This window comes from Oreochromis niloticus, linkage group LG6 (genome assembly GCF_001858045.2).
Source record: "Oreochromis niloticus isolate F11D_XX linkage group LG6, O_niloticus_UMD_NMBU, whole genome shotgun sequence".
In the NCBI taxonomy this organism is placed as follows: Eukaryota; Metazoa; Chordata; class Actinopteri; order Cichliformes; family Cichlidae; genus Oreochromis; species Oreochromis niloticus.
Genome location: NC_031971.2, coordinates 5,739,337 through 5,751,509, shown reverse-complemented (window position 1 = coordinate 5,751,509; position 12,173 = coordinate 5,739,337). Strand labels below are relative to the sequence as shown.

At 39.9% G+C, this 12,173-nt stretch overlaps 1 protein-coding gene across 6 annotated transcripts in view; it reads left to right on the top strand.

Moving 5' to 3' along the window:
* Nucleotides 1-2,299: 2,299 nt before the first annotated feature.
* myom2a (myomesin 2a) overlaps nucleotides 2,300-12,173 on the top strand; it is a 34,191-nt gene continuing 24,317 nt past the window's right edge. For 5 of the 6 annotated variants that reach the window (XM_025908185.1, XM_025908182.1, XM_025908181.1 and 2 more), the window contains exon 1: nucleotides 10,030-10,199. In XM_025908185.1, the coding sequence (XP_025763970.1) occupies nucleotides 10,045-10,199 (155 nt within the window). In that variant the 5' untranslated portion in view covers nucleotides 10,030-10,044. Of the gene's footprint in view, nucleotides 2,450-10,029; nucleotides 10,200-12,173 lie in introns of those variants that run through there. The other variant, XM_025908183.1, reaches the window with a different exon arrangement.

Sequence of the window (12,173 nt, the reverse complement as noted above, 5' to 3'; positions counted from 1 at the left end):
TCAGCTGCCCTCCAACAAAACACTGTTCATTGATACAGTCGTGCCATGACTGTAATGTTTGCTGCCTTGAGCTATTAATCCTCTTGACCTGACTGGAATGAGATGTGTGTCTGGGCTGGACATACAAGTGTTAGTGATTTGCTGCAGAGCATTTGCTTTTTTATAACCCATGTCATTGTATATTCTCAGTGCTAGCATGCAAAGGCTCCGGTGCTGTTTCTTTTCATTAATGCAAAAATTCTTAACTAAGCTCATCAAAACTAGTGTTGTAATCTAATCACTGATAAAAGAAGGCTTCAACTGTGGCATGGCTGGTGTCTGTAGTACTGGCAAAAAAGAAACATAATATGGTCTACAGTTTTAAAATTATTATTATTTTTGAGAGATTTGATTCTATTTGATTCTATCTGCCATTTGATTCTAAAAATAAATTTTTTATTATTTCATTCCCATAAATATGTTTTAGTAATAAAAGATATGTCCACTCGGTCATTACCACTGCACTCATGCTAAATTTGAGTCATGATGATTTAATAAATTCTATTGAGGTATTTCAACTAATATCTCAGAGTGAAAACAGAATCCGTGAGATTTAGGATGAAGATCCTAAGCTGGTCTATCTACATTTGTGTCTCTCATTAGCTTTTACACCAAGTCTAATCCTATTACACAGTAAAAATTACAGTCTGAGCTTAGCTGTTCATTTGTGAATTTTCTTTCCAGAGAAAAAGGTCACGCCAGAGGAATGGGATTATTTTTCACTCACTTCACTAACTTTCACTTATCCTTCTTATCATGACAACCAACCTTGCCAACATGTATGTCACTACTGTCATTAAATGGATTTAAAATGTTTATTTTATTTTTTTTTACCATCACCATAGCTTCACCTTCCCACTTTGCTTCATCCCTGTCACCTCATGTTGAAACCCTAGGCTATTTATAGTGCGCGAAGGCAGGAATGTCTGACTGCATTGGCTTTGTTCTGACATCAGTCTGCGGGGCACCTGAAGTATATTTCTGCATTTCTGTTTCTCATTTTTCGACTTGAATACAGGAATAAAACCAAAAACCGCAGAAAGACATTCAAATATTTAGTCATCAATTCTGTTTTTCTAGTTTGTTTCCCAGTAAATGATCTTTTATAATCTGTAATAATCTGACTGGCAAAGTATCCTATATAAACATTCTGTTCTTCTATTATTTTATCAGTATAAAATATAAGTAAAATATAAGAAAAGTAACATCTTTTTTTTGTTGTTCTCAATTTGAACAAAGTGAACTATTTTAATGGTCCTACTAAAAGCCTTCAGCTGATTACAGGCCAGTCCTCAGACTAGTAAAGATAAATATTTGACACTTCGCAAAAAGATATGATTGGATTATATGAGCCTATGAGGATTCTGTTTCAGTTAAGTTAAATATAACATTATGAGGTTTTCTTCTGCTTGCTCAAGAGTTGGGAGTTCGCCTTGTAATCGGAAGGTTACCGGTTCGAGCCCCGGCTCAGACAGTCTCGGTCGTTGTGTCCTTGGGCAAGACACTTCACCCGTTGCCTACTGGTGGTGGTCAGAGGGCCCGGTGGTGCCAGTGTCCGGCAGCCTCACCTCTGTCAGTGCGCCCCAGGGTGGCTGTGGCTACAACGTAGCTTGCCATCACCAGTGTATGAATGTGTGTGTGAACGGGTGAATGACTGGATATGTAAAGCGCTTTGGGGTCCTTAGGGACCATAAAAGCGCTATATAAATACAGGCCATTTACCATTTACCATTTGTACATTACACTGAGTGATGAGGCTGTTTGGACTGTTTGGCCTAAGGCCTAAAACAATAGTAATCTATTTAGCTTGAACCCAGAGCACAAACACAAAGAGTCTTATGTGACAATTTTAACATCAGCACATTCTTTACAGTCAGACAGAAACAAAATACATCCTTCAACAAGTATGGATGAAATTTTATTGTCAGTGTGTGAATAGGAGGTATTAATGATGATGCTTCTTTTGCATAATAGTGAAAATGTTCCTTTATTTTTGACCCACTTGGATTTTTAAAATGTAGAATTATTTTTGAGGTTTGTGATATTTTTTATATTGTTAAAATATTATTAAAAATGAGATTTTTAAGCTTAAAAGGCTTAAAACCATGTGTTTAACCTGATTACATTAACTGCCAATGACTTTGGGCATTTGGGGGCACTGTTGGGCACTTACACAATTAAGGAGAATATTTTTGAGCTTATCAGAGCAGTTTGCTCAATAATCTGTGATTTCTGAGAGACTCTTAATACACACTCTACCTGATCCATCAGGAATGGACCTGACGAACGTGGGCAGCATCTTCACGGTGGCAGTGGGGTTGGTGTCACGTTCGAGCCCATTCTCCATTTCCCTGCGGAACCTGTTCATGATGTCCTTAAGCGTCTCATCAGAGAACCGCATGGAGTACAGGTACTTATCAATCTGAAGAATAGATGCACAGAAAAGTTCTTAGGGAAGTTTTATGCTTGCTAAACATCTGTGAGACACTAATATTTTGCAAGCTGAGCACATATCACTTAACATGAATTAAACACATGTAAACACTGCCTACTAGTATTGTCAGGGTTTAAACACAACAATGGGGGTTTCCTAGCATGGATTTTATAATGGATTTATGTCATTTAAATTAGTTAACAGCATGGCAGGAGTTGGGCAAAAATCAATAAATACAATAACCATGCAACAGGAAGTACCTCTAATTGTAGCAAAGAGCCTGAATTTGGACACTTGAATCCATGTACTAGTCAGTGGTATAAAATACTGAAACAATTAAATTATCAACACAACATTTGTTAATAATAGCTACATTATATGGTTCTATCACAGTTAACACATGTAATGAATGAAATGTTTGTTGGGAGGATTTACAGAGGGCATTTTTTGTTATTGTTATATAATCACAGTGCATGCCATGGGGCACCCCGCACGCTTGAAACCTGTTCTGTACCACGAGACAGTCCACGTGTTTTTTACCCATCAAGCTATGTCACATTATTAATATTAGCCTCTCCAAAATGTCACCTGATTTGTAGAGTTTGTCTACAAGAGTAATGAAACATGTCCGTAACTTCTTTTAAAATACAGTAACTTTGATGTTTAGCAATGTATATATACTTTATAAAGTAACATATAAAGTGGTTTACTGATTTTTTTCATGGCCAATCTTAATGTTGTATGTAATTGCAGTTAAATTATATGGTTAGTTTTCCTGACACTTACAATATGGCATCTTATCAGTCTCTTTCTTACGTTATTTAACTGAATCTGTATGATCCCTTCTTTTGCCATGTTTTTGTATCAAGATAAATCTAGCTGCCACTAAATTTGACTCCTTATCTTGATATGGTTACAGTGTCGGTGTCCTCTGCAGGATGTGCATGGTTGGAGAGCTTTCATCCTTTCAAGGATTGTTTTTACGTTAGTAGTTCCAGTAACCTACTTCACCAGAGGCACATGTTGTTACTGCACTGTGATATCACACATGACGTCGTATTTGACCCCACCCCCACTTACACTGAATGCCCTCACCCGTATCCCCTATTCCCCGGGGATATATTACCAGTTTGTTCAGTCGCTAATTCGCTCTGAACACAGAGTCAGTTTATATGGGCAGCCAGAACCTGTAATCAGGCTCAGATTTCACTGATCGCAACGTCTATGAGCTGCTAAAAAATTGAAATGTGTTTTCACGATGGACTAAAAGAGGAATGAAATTAAGAAGGCAACAGTGCAATGGGATAGAACATCTGTGAAACAGAGTAAAACTGAATGACTGGGAAAAATAGACGCTGATAATTGGGGACAAAATTGTGGAAAAGTCATCTTTGAGATCTTGACTTTTGCCAACAACCCCTCATAGACACCTGTCTGCTTCAGATGCCATAGCAACCAATGCTCCGGAAAAGCTCAGTGATGGAGGTCTGTCTGCATTTCACCATGATCAATGACCACAACCCTGCTCAAGGACATCTGTGTCAAATACTGCTAACAAACTGAAAATGCACCATATCAATACTGAACATCATGCTGGCTTTCTCCTCCCGTAACTATCAAATGGTGCATCCTCTTCTCCCAACATGATACACCCCATAGATTCGATCCCAACATGCAGCCACTGTGTCTGTGGGTATACGCTAGGCTGCTGTGATATAACAAAGCTCTGAAGTCTAATATAAAAGGACCACCATGACAGTTTAAAGCTGTTGTCACTCACCTTTTTGAGTTGATCATCCTTCAACTCGGTGAAGTAGTAGGCCAGAAGCTGAGCTGCTATCATCCTGTCTGCGCGTCCTTCGGGAGCTGTCACTTACTACAAGGTGGTTTGACAGTGAAGAAGAAGGGAAAAGAAGATTGTTCAGTTTCCCCCCACGCTGATCCCGCTTTATCCTGAAGTAGAAGCAGAAGCAGGCCTTAGCTGAGCACTGTGTCAAGGCAAGGTTAAAAGGAAAAAGTCTGGTGAAACAAATGTGCAGCAGCGGCCCTGCCTGCTAGTCTGCGACAGGCACACACACACACACACACAAACACACACACACTTAAACACACCAACACACACACAGGCTGGGTTTGACCGTGCCTCCTCCCTCTGAGCTGCTAGCTCCCTGTTAGCTCTGAGGAGATGTAACAGCTCGGCACAGGAATGGTGGTTCTGGTTTGCCCTGCCCCCACTGAGCACTCCCATTGGCTGAACCCAGGATGTGAAAGCAAAGGAAAGAGGGGGGAGCAGATCGGAGGAGGGGGCAACAGGGGAGTGCAAATGGGAGTGGGGGCACGGGAGCTGTGAGCTGAATAAGGAAGCAGCTTACGCACGATAACTGGCCACTCTCCTCCATAGACTTCCCCGAGTTTGCACGTCTCCATGTTTCCACGGCTACAGGAGGTGGACGTGCAGAGAGGCAGGGCAGCCACATGATGATGTCACTACTGCAATACACTGAGCATCAACTGCAGGCTGAAGGACATCACATTCTTGCTGCAACATCCAAGCATCTTCTCATACCTCCACACATGTAGCAGCACAGTTGGAGAATCAGACTTGTGACTGATGGCTTCTTATCTCTGCCGCACACACCCCACCCACTGCAACACGGAAGCTAGAGATATAACTTTAAAGCTAAGTGTCATTCCTGACCTTGGAAAGATGTTTTTTTAATGGAAGGTAACCTGCACATATTATGTACCTATAAATGCACTAATCAGTGGTTTTATTTATTTATTTATTTTTAAAAAACAACTAAAAACAAAAAGTAACAAAGAATATAAAAAGTCAGGACAACTCATTCAAAGACAAGAAGTAAAAACATTTGTTTGTGGGTTGCAGTCACATTAATTGATATTTTGAAAATGTGTTTTATATTTTTTTTTAATCTATTATATGCGCTTAAAATGTGTCCTCTTTAGCTATAGCCAGCACATGTTTCGAGCCCCCACCCCCCTTTGACTGCTGATGAGGCTTCAGCATTGCTATACATAGTGAGGGACAACTCCTCTGCCCCCTGCGGCTCTATTACATCACCACGCTCTGCGTAAAATGAACCATGTCTCCTGACTCAGTGACGTCTAAGGCTTGTGACGTCTTTATTATCTCCCCCCTTTAACCGTTGTAATTTAGGACTTCCCTCTTTGATTTTCTTCTAGTCTACACACAGTCCCCCTCCTCTCGTGTTCCATCTTTAGCAGCCTGCAACCAACAAGTCAGAGAGTCTAAGAATGGTTTCCCGGTGCCGTCTTTCCCCACTGTGAAACAGAAGCTCAGAAAGGAGAGAGGAAAAAGAGGGAGGGCTTAGTATTCATTCACTCCCCTCTGAGGAAGAATATCCGGCCTAGTGTCATGGCTGCTTCAGGGTGACCTTTCCTGGTGACCTAAATGTTGTGCTCTTTATAATCATGTAATGCATGCTTAAGCAGGACTTTTTTTTTCTTGTTTACAGTTTCTTTATGTAACCACATGTTTATTTGAATATTAAGGACTCATTGTTTCTCATTTAAGTATTTTCCTCCACACGCGACCTTTTTTGATATGTTATGCTTGATATGTTTATCAGTATACTTAAACTTTGCTGTTACTGAAGTTGAGAGTTCATCATTCATCCACAAATCCATTTCGGCTGCTGCAGTATATATGTACTTGTGGTCTGTAAAGGCACACAAGATTCCTGTCTTTCAGTAAATCTGCTATAGAAATAATCCTGTTAGATTTTGCTATTTCCCGCGTATCAAGCAGCAAACTGGCCAGATTGTGGTGTTAGAGTGAAGGTTAGCATGTTTTTCAAGTTAGCATGTTTGTTCTCTTTCAAATTTTATGGGAAAAATGAGAAATAAATAGAAGAGACTTGATGTAATCCAAGGTATTTGCAATTGTCCTCTAAAGTAAATCCTTTTTTGTTGTAAAGATGTCCTGCTTGGAACCAAGTTCAAACATCTACTTGGACCAAGACCACATATACTGAAATTTCTTGAGATGTTTATTTTATTATAAGTTCACATCAAATAAAAGCAAAATAAATAAATAAACAGAATCCTTGCAGCCTTCATGCATCATAAAATCATTGAATCTATTGGCACTTATGTAGTCTAAATATTCTGCAGACATGAGACATCTCAAATGTCTGAACTTCATGCTCGTCACATTATCATGCTCCAATAATCTCTTTTACTCCCAGTACAAACATGCTATGTAGTGGGGCCAGAGAGGGGAAAGAGACTGGAATCCAACAGGAGACCTAGAGTCAAAGACAATGAAACAGATAACGAGAACTGTCATAGCAGTTGTGCAAAAGAAAACAAACGCATCAGTCTAAACTCAAAAAAATGTCTCTCACATTTAGTGCATTCAGTCAGTGTTAGTTAGGTTTACTTGTGTACCAATCTGTATTACAAAACGTTAACCTTGAACTAAACTACACTTTGGTTGAAAGCACACTATCATTCTGTGTGTAACTTTCACTAGTTCAGATGGAGGTCCATCCATCTACCCATTTTCTTCTGCTTCTCTAGTTCCAGGTCACAGGAGTAATAAGTTAGGGCATTAGTTATACTAAGTCATACTGTACAGGGTGACCGTTATACTGGGCAGGAGGGTAAGTGGCCTCTGAAAATTAGTTTTGCTCTGGTGAGACATGAAGTACTTTCAATCTTATCCAGAGAGCGTAAAGAACATCCTGTGGTCTTTTCAGCTGACCTTATCACCCTCTGTAGTCTTTCTCTGTCAGCCACTGTACAGCCGGCGGGCCACACACTATCACACACTAATGGCGCATGACAGTACACACTCGAGTGTAGAGCAGTAGAAGGTCACCAGCAGCTTGTCCTCCAGTTTATTCATCTTTAAAACCTTCGAACAGTGGAGGCGCTGCCGAGCCTTTTTCACCACAGATGTTGCTGTTAACTGACCACTAAAGATCTTCAGAGATGTGTTCCTAGGAATTTAAAGGTGGGATCTAAAAATGTAAAAAAGAACTGAGGAGACGTACCTGCAAAATATATATATATATTAAAAAAAAAAAGTCTATATACATATAATAGTAAAAAAAAAAACCCTGAAAACTGTAATTCCTGTACTGATCATATTTTCATCAGCTTTATCTTTAGTCTTTTGCACTTTATTCCATTCTTAAGGGTGAAAGTTTTGGTGTGCAGCCTCAAATCACATTGTAATACTGTTTTGAAGGCTGAAAATATATGAGTGTGAAAAGATACTATTGCAGATGGACATCAGGTGGCAGCATTAAACAGAGAGTCACACCAACCTGAGCCCACGTCTTCACCATCGTGGATTTCTGGCTCCATCTCACTATATCCCTAGCATCCTCCTTGGTCACATCAACAAAGTAGGACAAGCATGTCCGCCTTCACTATATCCATAAACTCCCTCTGTGCTCTATGTTCATCATCCTTTGTCCAGTAATTTAACCGTCCTTCCTCTGCTCAGTTCAGTTCAGTTTTATTTATACAGCGCCAAAACACAACAACTGTTGCTCAAGGTGCTTTATATTGTAAGGTAGACCCTAATACATACAGAGAAAAACCCAACAGTGACCCCCTATGAGCAAGCACTTTGGCAACAGTGGGAAGGAAAAACTCCCTTTTAACAGGAAGAAACTTCCGACAGAACCAGGCTCAGGGAGGGGCGGCCATCTGCCGTGACCAGTTGGGAAGAGATGTATTCTTTTCTAATTTTGTCCCTCCTGGTCACACCCAATGAAAATCATAGCATATCTGTACACAGCCAATTTACATGTATGGATTGTTTTGTAAATTATGGATCACTCAGCTCTCTTACCATGTCTGATACATGTTAAGAGAGGTACAGTCTAATGATTTGATCGCACTCTGTTCTGTGGAGGGTCTCTGTCATCCAGATAATGGTAGTCTTAAGAACTTAAAAAAAGAAGGCAATGGGACTTGTGGAGAGACCCAGGCATAGGAGGTGGTCCTGAGAGTCACTGGCCCACTATTGATCATATAAGTCTTCACAGGAGTGTAGACATCATTATTGAGGTCATTATTTTCACCAGGGGGTTAAGGGTGAAACCTCTGTGAAACCTTTTCCCAACCCATCATGTGACCTATTGAGGTCACTTGAAGCAAAGGGTACTGGGAAGGGATCTCAAGACTACATTGTAGGCAGTTGATAGCTGGTGTTGTAAGCCATCACCTGTGTCCAAAGATGGTCGTTCACAGCGGACAGAGATGGTCTCCTTTACTCTTCTTTCAAACCATCCATCTTCTCAGTCCAAAATATGAACATCCTCAAAAGAGTGCCCTTTAGGAGCAGTTGTACAGCATCTGCATGAGCCGTTTTTTGTCTAAGGGTGTAGTGCACTCAGATGTCATACTTGGAGAAAGTTCTGAATGAGTTTCTCTGAGAAAACTTCTGCAAACCTTCTCCTTTGTTGGTGTTTGACCTTCTTTCCCGTGTATCATTAAGAATGATCAATCACACAGCCTCTGTTTCTGTATGCATGTATGAATTGATCGTAATGTAACTGTTGTCTTTGTGTAAAGGTGGAAGATGGGCAACTTTTTGGGCAGTATTTCTTATATAGCCATTGTTTCTAGAAGTTACATCTTTTTTCTCTGTATTGTTCTAAATTCTTATATAGCAGACACTGAAGGTTTTAATTAAATGAGATTATATCTGTTACAGTGTTTTTCGAATGCCCAAGGAGGACATCTAATACAGGTTTTGAGAGTTTGATGAGTTTGCATTTGTTTTTAAGAATATACTGCTATATATTGTATTGTAAAAGTGAGCAAAGATGTCAGCGAAAATATTGTAAACATAAAATCAGTAAGAATATTTTAACAGCTACAGGTCAAAGGGGAAAAATTTAGGAATTTATATCTCTTTTTATTTCACTGTGATCTCCACTGGCGTTAACTCTGTTTTATAAGATATTTCCACGTATATTCAGTTATTTTTAATAGACTTGTTTGAATAAAAATAGCTGCAGTGGCTCGTGTACAGTAAGAAGTAGAGGTATCACTGTAACCGAGGACTTGCTGTTAAAAATAGCCTGACTGTTGCCTGCAAGTGTTGAGCCAAGGAGGACAGGCTGTCTCGAGAAACCTAAAAAGGTCTCATAATGCTTTGAGTGTCAGGGTCTGCCAGAAATGACCTGAAAACGTCTTCCTGACTCTTGCACAGATCAATGTTTTTGATGGTTAAAGGGAAGATCCTTCATACCTCATACTTTTAGAAAAAGGTTAGACTTACCGCCAGTAATAAGAAGAGAGGCACTCTGGTATTTCAGAGCTATTTTTCTGATTTAAAAAAATGAACCTTTGTGTGGAACAGTTTCTAAACCCTGTCACCATTTACTGTTTCACTGTTCCAACTTTTTCATCTTTAATATTCCATTAAAATATATATATAAAAAACCTTTCCCATATTATAAAGAATTGGGATAAAACTTCCCTCCAGAATAATTCATTAAACCTTGTGATACAGGTGCACACTCTTCATCTACAAAGTGCAGAATGAGAAGGAAATTTGGGGGTAAATGCTATATATAGTTTTAAGTGCATCCATACATGGGGTGGAAGGGGAACAGCATTCCTCCGGTGAGAGGGTAATATTTTTGTTGCCATCAGCAAGTGCTTCCCAAGCGGCATCAGGCTGGTCTGCCACCTCTTTGCGCTGTTTAAATTTCTTGGGGTAAGTCTCTTTTGTTAATATTTGCTGGCTGGTGTGCTAATTTTATTTTAGAAATAACTTTTTTCAAAATGAGCTTCACATTAGGAAGAGGATTTATCTGCTGCCAATCCTGGGGCAGGTGAAATGTGTTGCATAAATAAATGGCAGCAGATAATCTGTCTCCTGTGTGGGGGAAAAATGAAGCAGCACTCTGTAATCTCCCTGAGCTGTACTTCCTTTCATACCAGGGTATTAAGAGGTTGCTGACCCTCTTTTCTTAATTTGCGTCAGGCAAAAAAGGACGATATTGTGCTGAAATAATTATTTATACAGAACGGAAGCACAATTAGCCTGCAGCAGAGTGTGGATATGACAGCTGGCTTAGGTCTAAGTCTTGTTCCTGTACAGTCTGATCACTCTGATTTCCCGTGCAATCATTTTAATTAAATAGTGTGAGGACTGTGCTCTTCTGGTAATGACACTGTTTCCTTCATTTCTCCAATAATGGAATAGGCAGACAGGTGAAAGCTATTCATAGCTGAGCTGTGTGAGGCTGTTAGAGGAAGCAGTTGAAGTGCTGAGCTCGAGCAAAAAGTTGGAACTGCCAACTCATAAATGTTTCCCTTTAAACATTGTTTAGGTCTATTAGAGATTCAGGTGTGGGTATTTTTGTCATGTGTTGTATACATTCTACAAAAGAACAGCAGAAATTGCATCTGTTAACCTTTGCACACTGTTGATTTCAGAGATGACAGCACATCTAATACTTTAAACTTACATCACAGAATGATTGCAGTAACAGTGGTGGTAAAGAAAATACTTATATTGACATTTCTAACATGGCTAACACATGTTTGGTCTCCCCCTCCCACTGGTACTCTTGGCCAGGACTCCTTGAAGTGTTCCAGTCATGGCTTCCAAAGTCATACCTTGGTATAAGAAGAAGCATGTGAGCCAAGTCAAAACTGATTATGCTTATCAGCACACTAAACACGTTTCCAAGCAGCACACAGAAAGGTATGACAGTGACATTTACCTGGTGCTTTGAGTAGCACAGCTCTTGCTGCTTTGCGACATAGAACAGAAAACACACAGAGGGGTGTTGCTGAGGAGCAGCTGCAGTAGTGGGTGTGTCTGCTTCCTTGCTGGCAGTTTATTTGTCATGTCAAATTCGAAGCTCTGCAAATTCTGATTTTCATGAACAAATCAGCCAGTCACAGAGTGGTACATGCTAACCGACTGAATACCCAGATCTGATAGCTTCAGTTCGTTTCTTTGTAAAACCTCAGTGTATCACCAGTGATTCTAGAGCTCTTTGTCTATGTGAGCTCCAGAATCTCTGAGAGCTGAACCCAAGTCGGGATTTCAGGAAGTCCTATTGCTTCTAATGCTCTGCAGCTTCTGCCAACAGATCTTATAGTTCAGGCCAATGAAAGGCATGTATGCATTTTTCTTTGTTGCTATAGCATGCTTTTTAAAAAGGTTTTCTGGCCCTTCGTACAGCTGTGCTGTGCAGTATAGTCATACTTAACGTGATATTATACATGCTGAAGATTGGCTTTTTCGTCACTAGTGGTGAGGTAATAAACTGAGCCCCTACAAGCCAAGTTCTGAGCTCCCAGTGATCTGGTAGGAAACTGCAGCTGTCTAATGGCAGATGACTACAAGTCACCACTTGAACCGGGCCTACGTCTGAGGCTACTAACTATACATAGTTGTGTTAGTACTGAAGAAGTTTCTCTCAAAGTGGTGGTTAGTCTTTATACACAGAATGTCAATTTTCTGGTTATTTTGTAAAAATAATTTCCTGGATAAAATTTTAAGTGTGTTGTGCAAATGACGCTAGCCACTGTCAGATTTTTCACAATAGTGGTTGTGGTATGCATGCAGAGAATAATATCCATCAGTCAATTTTCTTAACCCCAGCTAATTTCGAGAAAAAGACAAAGTACATAAACAGATTTAATCCCTCATGAGTCTGTGGCGTATACAATA